This window comes from Pristis pectinata, chromosome 3, assembly GCF_009764475.1.
Source record: "Pristis pectinata isolate sPriPec2 chromosome 3, sPriPec2.1.pri, whole genome shotgun sequence".
Taxonomy (NCBI): Eukaryota; Metazoa; Chordata; class Chondrichthyes; order Rhinopristiformes; family Pristidae; genus Pristis; species Pristis pectinata.
In genome coordinates this window covers 144,119,324-144,126,304 of record NC_067407.1, presented here as the reverse complement: position 1 = coordinate 144,126,304, position 6,981 = coordinate 144,119,324, and the positions used below count along the sequence as shown (strand labels likewise).

Genomic DNA, 6,981 nt, shown 5'->3' with positions numbered 1-6,981 from the left:
CGTCTCTCCAAGGAGAAAAGGCCGAGTTCCCTCAACCTGCTTTCATAAGGCATGCTCCGCATTCCAGGCAGCATCCTTGTAAATCTCCTCTGCACACTTTCTATGTTCCACATCCTTCCTGTAGTGAGGCGACCAGAACTGAGCACAGTACTCCAAGTGGGGTCTGACCAGGGACCTATATAGCTGCAACAATATCTCTCAGCTCCTAAATTCAATTCCACGAGTGATGAAGGACAACACACCATAGGCCTTCTTAACCAGAGAGTCAACCTGTCTAGCTGCTTTGAGCGTCCTATGGACTCGGATCCCAAGATCCCTCTGATCCTCCACACTGCCAAGAGTCCTACCATTAAAACTATATTCTGCCATCATATTTGACCTACCAAAATGAACCACTTCACACTTATCTGGGTTGAACTGCATCTGCCACTTCTCAGCCCAACTTTGCATCCTATCTATGTCCCTCTGTAACCTCTGACAGCCCTCCAAACTATCCACAACACCCCCAACCTTTGTGTCATCCGCAAACTTGCTAACCCACCCCTCCACTTCCTCATCCAGGTTATTTATAAAAATCACAAAGCGTAAGGGTCCCAGAACAGATCCCTGAGGTACACCACTGGTCACCGACCTCCACTCAGAATACGACCCTTCAACAACCACTCTTTGCCTTCTGTGGGCCAGCCAGTTCTGGATCCACATTTTATTGTCCCTTGGATTCCATGCCTCCTTACTTTCTCAATAAGCCTTGCATGGGGTACCATATCAAATGCCTTGCTGAAATCCATATACACTACATCTACTGCTCTTCCTTCATCGATGTGTTTAAACACATGCTTAAAAAATTCAATCAGGCTCGTAAGGTAGGACCTGCCCTTGACAAAGCCATGCTGACTATTCCTAATCATATTATACCTCTCCAAATGTTCATAAATCCTGCCTCTCAGGATCTTCCCCATCAGCTTACCAACCACTGAGGTAAGACTCATCGGTCTGTAATTTCCTGGGCTATCTCTACTCCCTTTCTTGAATAAGGGAACAACATCTGCACGCCTCCAATCTCCCGGAACCTCTCCCGTCTCCATCGATGATGCAAAGATCATCGTCAGAGGCTCCGCAATCTCTTCCCTCGCCTCCCACAGCAGCCTGGGGTACATCTCATGCGGTCCCGGCGACTTATCCAACTTGATGCTTTCCAAAAGTTTCAGCACCACCTCTTTCCTAATATCTACATGCTCAAGCTTTTCAGGCCACTGCAAGTCCCCACCACAATCCCCCAGATCTTTTCCGTGGTGAATACTGATGTAAAGTATTCATTAAGTACCTCCGCTATTTCTTCCGGATCCATACACACTTTCCCACTGCTGCACTTGATAGACCCTATCCTTTCGCATCTCATCCTCTTACTCTTCACATACTTGTAGAACGCCTTGGGGTTTTCCTTAATCCTGCCCACCAAGGCCTTCTCATGTCCCCTTCTGGCTCTCCTAATTTCCTCCTTAAGCTCCTTCCTGTAAGCCTTGTACTCCTCCAGATCTCTAACATTACCTAGCTCTCTGGACCTTTTGTAAGCTTTTCTTTACCTTTTGACTAGATTTATTATAGCCTTGGTACACCACGGTTCCTGTATCCTCTCGTGACTCCCCTGCCTCATCGGAACATGTCTATGCAGAACTCCACACAAATATCCCCTGAATATTTGCCACATATCTTCCGTACTTTTCCCAGAGAACATCTGTATCCAATTTAATCTTCCAATTTCCTGCCTGAGAGCCTCATAATTCCCTTTACTCCAAGAAAACGCCTTTCTAATCTGTCTGTTCCTATCTCTCTCCAGTGCTATCGTAAAGGAGGTAGAATTATGATCACTATCTCCAAGATACTCTCCCACTGAGAGATCTGACACCTGACCAGGTTCATTTCCCAATATCAAATCAAGCACAGCCTCTCCTCTTGTAGGTCTATCTACATACTGTGTCAAGAATCCTTCCTGAACACACTTAACAAACTCCACCCCATCTAAACCCCTCACTGTCTGGAGATGCCAATCGATGTTTGGGAAATTAAAATCTCCCATCACAACAACTCTGTTATTATCACACCTTTCTAGGATCTGCTTCCCTATCTGCTCCTCAATATCCTTGTTACTATTGGGCGGCCTATAAAAAACACCCAGTAAAGTTATTGATCAAGTAAAGGGTGTCATGACAACAACCTTTCCCTCAATATCTACAAAACAAAAGAGCTGGTCATTGACTTCAGGAAAGGGGGCGGTGTACATGCACCTGTCTACATCACTGGTGCTGAGGTCAAGAGGGTTGACAGCTTCAAGTTCCTGGGAGTGAACATCATCAACAACCTGTCCTGGACGAACCACGTGGATGCCATGGCCAAGAAAGCTCACCAGCGCCTCTACTTCCTCAGGAGGCTAAAGAAATTTGGTTTGTCCCCTTTGACTCTCACCAACTTTTACAGATGCACCATAGAAAGCATCCTATCAGGATGTATCACGGCTTGGTACGGCAACTGCTCTGCCCAAGATCGCAAGAAGTTGCAGAGAGTTGTGGACACAGCCCAGCGCATTACGGACACCAGTCTCCCTTCCTTTGACTGTCTTTACCTCTCATTGTCTTGGTGAAGCAGCCAGCATAATCAAAGACCCCACCCACCCGGGACATTCTCTTTTCTCTCCTCTTCCATCAGGTAGAAGATACAGGAGCCTGAGGGCACGTACCACAAGGGCAGCTTCTACCGCACAGTGATAAGACACTATCAAACAGTTCCCTTATACAATGAGATGGACTATGACCTCACGATCTACCTTGTTGTTACCTTGCACCTTATTGCACTGCACTTTCTCTGTAGCTGTGACACTTTACTCTGTACTGTCATTGTTTTTACCCGTACTATGTCAATGCACTCTGTACTAACTTGATGTAACTGCACTGTGTAATGAATTGACCTGTAAGATCGGTTTATAAGACAAGTTTTTCACTGTATCTCGGTACAAGTGACAATAATAAACCAATACCAATACCCTTCCTGTTCCTAACCTCCACCCATAGAGACTCCGTAGACAGTCCCTCCATGACGTCCACCTTCTCCGCAGCCGTGACGCTATCTCTGATAAACAGTGCCACTCCCCCATCTCTTTTGCCTCCTCCCCTGTCCTTTCTTAAACATCTGAAACCCGACACTTGAAGCAACCATTCCAGTTCCGGAGCCATCCAAGTCTCTGTAATGGCCACCACATCATAGCTCCAAGTATTTATCCAAGCTCTAAGCTCATCCGCCTTGTTCACAATAGTCCTTGTGTTAAAATAGACACATCTCAAACCTGTCTGAGCACGTCCCTTCTCTATCACCTGCCTATCCTCCCTCTCGTACCTACTACTGGCCTTCTCTATTTGAGAGCCAAACACCTCTTCCCCAGTCTCTCCAGTTCAGATCCCACCCCCCAATAATTCTAGTTTAAACTCCCCCCAGTAGCCTGAGCAAACCTCCCCACCAGGATATTGGTCCCCCTGGGAGTCAAGTGCAACCCGTCCTCTTTGAACAGGTCATACCTGCCCCAAAAGAGGCCCCAATGATCCAGAAATCTGAATCCCTGCTCCTTACTCCAATCCCTCAGCCATGCATTTAACCTCCTCCTCATTCTGTTCCTATACCCACTGTCGCTTAGCACAGGCAGTAATCCAGAAATTACTACCTTTGAGGTCCTGCTTCTCAACTTCCTTCCTAACTCCCTATAGTCTCTTTTCAGGACCTCATTCCTTTCCCTGCCTCTGTCGTTGGTACCAATATGTACCACGACCTCTGGCTGTTCTCCTTCCCTCTGCAGGATATCTTGGACGCGATCTGAAACGTCCCGGACCCTGGCAACTGGGAGGCAAAGTTCCAAGAATTGCCTGTCTGCCCATCTAACTATAGAGTCCCCCACACTAGTGCCCTCCTCTCTCCTTCCCTACCCTTCTGAGCCACAGGGCCGGACTCTGTGCCAGAGACACTGCCGCTGTTGCTTCCTGCAAGTAGGCTGTCCCCCCCAACAGTACTCAAGCAGGAGTACTTATTGTCAAGGGGTACAGCCACAGGGGTACTCTCTAGTACCTGACTCTTCCCCTTCCCCCTCCTGTGACCCACTTGCCTGCCTCCTGTGGCCCTGGTGTGACCACCTGCCTATAACTCCTTTCTATCACCTCCTCATTCTCCCTAACCAGACGAAGGTCATCGAGCTGCATCTCCAGTTCCCTAACACGGTCCCTCAGGAGCTGCAGCTGAACACACCGGGCGCAGATGTAGCCCTCCTGGAGGCAGGGAGACTCCAGGAACTCCCACATCTGACACAGAGTACAGGAAACTGCACTCATACCCCTTCCGTAACTCAAGTCACCTCCCTTTCCTCGCCCCTTGACGCCTAAGCCTGTTGAGCCAAAGCCCAAAACACTCTGCTCCCTCTCACTCCGCTGCCCGCTCCGACGCTGCCCGCTGGATATGGTGGTTTGCTTTTTAAACTGCCTGCGCCGCGCCTGCTGACGTCACGCACCTGCGCAGTCCAGTCCCCACTATTCCTGATGAGAATTTATCAAAAAAACTTACATATTATAAAAAAACTTACAAAAAAACTTATCTGTTCCGAAGTCCAGACGCCTGCCGAAACGAAACCAACGAAACCTGCACACTTACACAACCAATCACACTCACACACACACTGCCCCCCCCACATTCCCAGCCCACCGACCTCACACCCACACAACAGAGCCGAATCCACACCCACAACTCTGGGTCAGACCGGGGTTGTTTACGGGTCGGACGGTTGGGAGGGGTGGGTGTGGATACTCACGAGATGGCGTCCACCATGGCGAGGCCCATGTATATGGAGCAGGCTGCGTGGTCCGTCCGTGAGTCCGGCAGGCCACAGATGCAGTAGTAGCAGTCGCCCAAGATCTTGATGCGCAGCTGGTGGTACCTCTGGTCAACAGACAACTGGTCACAACACCGGCAGTGTTCTCTGAAGCGGTCAGTGAGGGCAGTCAGTGAGGGCGGGCAGTGAGAGGGGTCAGTGAGGGTGGGGCGGGCAGTGAGAGGGGTCAGTGAGGGTGGGGAGTGAGAGCAGTCAGTGAAAGCAGTCAGTGAGGGCGTGCAGTGAGAGGGGTCAGTGAAGGTGGTCAGTGAGAGGGGTCAGTGAGTGTGGGCAGTGAGAGGTGTCAGTGAAGGTGGTCAGTGAGAGGGGTCAGAGAGGGGTCAGTGAGGGCGGGCAGTGAGAGGGGTCAGTGAAGGCGGGCAGTGAGGACGGTCAGAGAGGGGTCAGTGAGAGGGGTCAGTGAAGGCGGTCAGTGAGGACGGTCAGAGAGGGGTCAGTGAGAGGGGTCAGTGAGAGGGGTCAGTGAGAGGGGTCAGTGAGGGCGGGCAGTGAGGGCGGGCAGTGAGGGCGGGCAGTGAGAGGGGTCAGTGAAGGCGGGCAGTGAGGACGGTCAGAGAGGGGTCAGTGAGAGGAGTCAGTGAGGGTGGGGCGGGCAGTGAGAGGGGTCAGTGAGGGTGGGGAGTGAGAGCGGTCAGTGAAAGCAGTCAGTGAGGGCGGGCAGTGAGAGGGGTCAGTGAAGGTGGTCAGTGAGAGGGGTCAGTGAGTGTGGGCAGTGAGAGGTGTCAGTGAAGGTGGTCAGTGAGAGGGGTCAGAGAGGGGTCAGTGAGGGCGGGCAGTGAGAGGGGTCAGTGAAGGCGGGCAGTGAGGACGGTCAGAGAGGGGTCAGTGAGAGGGGTCAGTGAAGGCGGTCAGTGAGGACGGTCAGAGAGGGGTCAGTGAGAGGGGTCAGTGAGAGGGGTCAGTGAGGGCGGGCAGTGAGGGCGGGCAGTGAGAGGGGTCAGTGAAGGCGGGCAGTGAGGACGGTCAGAGAGGGGTCAGTGAGAGGAGTCAGTGAGGGCGGGCAGTGAGGACGGTCAGAGAGGGGTCAGTGAGAGGGGTCAGTGAGGGCGGACAGTGAGGACGGTCAGAGAGGGGTCAGTGAGAGGGGTCAGTGAGAGGGGTCAGTGACAGCGGTCAGTGAGAGGTCAGTCAGAGGGGTCAGTGGGGGCGGTCAGTGAAAGGGGTCAGTGAGGGCGGTCAGTGCGAGGGGTAAGTGAGAGGGGTCAGTGAGAGGGTTCAGTGAGGACAATCAGTGAGGGGGTTCAGTGAGGTCGGTCAGTAAGGGCGGGCAGTGAGAGGGGGTCGTGAGAGCAGTCAGTGAGAGGGGTCAGTGAGACGGGTCAGCGAGAAGTGTCAGTGAGGGTGGTCAGTGAGATGGGTCAGTGAGGGCAGTCAGTGAGAGGGGTCAGAGAGGTCGATCAGTGAGAGGGGTCAGTGACGGTGGGTGTGTCCGGGCGGGTGTGTCAGGATAGGTGTGTCGGGGCGGGTGTGAGCTCCCCGGGACACGACTCACCGCAGCCAGTTTGTCGAATCCGGCGAAGAGCTCGTTGAGGAGTTTGACCAGTTCCTGCGCCGTGCAGCTCGAGGACAGCTGGGTGAAGCCCACAATGTCGGCGAAAAGGATGCTGCCCGAGAGAGGAAGCGGTCACTCCCCCCACTCCCCATACTCTCCCCTCACTCTCCCGTCACTCCCCCCACTCCCTGTCACTCCCCCCACTCCCCGTCACTCTCCCCGTCACTCCCCCCACTCCCCTTCACGCTCCTCACTCCCCCCAACTCCCCGTCACTCCCCCCCACTCCCCGTCACTCCCCCCACTCCCGTCACTTCCCGTCACTCCCCCCACTCCCCGTCACTCCCCCACACTCCCCTGTCACTTCCCGTCACTCCCCCCACTCCCCGTCACTCCCCCCACTCCCGTCACTCCCCCCACTCCCCGTCACTCCCCCACACTCCCCTGTCACTTCCCGTCACTCCCCCCACTCCCCGTCACTCTCCCCACTCCCCGTCACTCCCCCCACTCCCCGTCACTCCCCCAACTCCCCGTCACTCTGCGTCACTCCCCCCACTCTCCGTCACTCCC

General features: G+C 53.3%; 1 protein-coding gene across 1 annotated transcript in view; it reads right to left on the bottom strand.

Annotated features, from left to right (window-relative positions):
- The window catches only part of adcy3a (adenylate cyclase 3a), a 53,771-nt gene extending 47,229 nt beyond the window's left edge, over positions 1–6,542 (bottom strand). The window contains exons 1-2 of the mRNA XM_052012672.1: positions 6,414–6,542; positions 4,841–4,968 (exon numbers count right to left, since the gene is read on the bottom strand). Of these exons, the coding sequence (XP_051868632.1) occupies positions 4,841–4,869 (29 nt within the window). The 5' untranslated portion in view covers positions 4,870–4,968; positions 6,414–6,542. The remainder of the gene's footprint in view (positions 1–4,840; positions 4,969–6,413) is intronic.
- Positions 6,543–6,981: the final 439 nt, after the last annotated feature.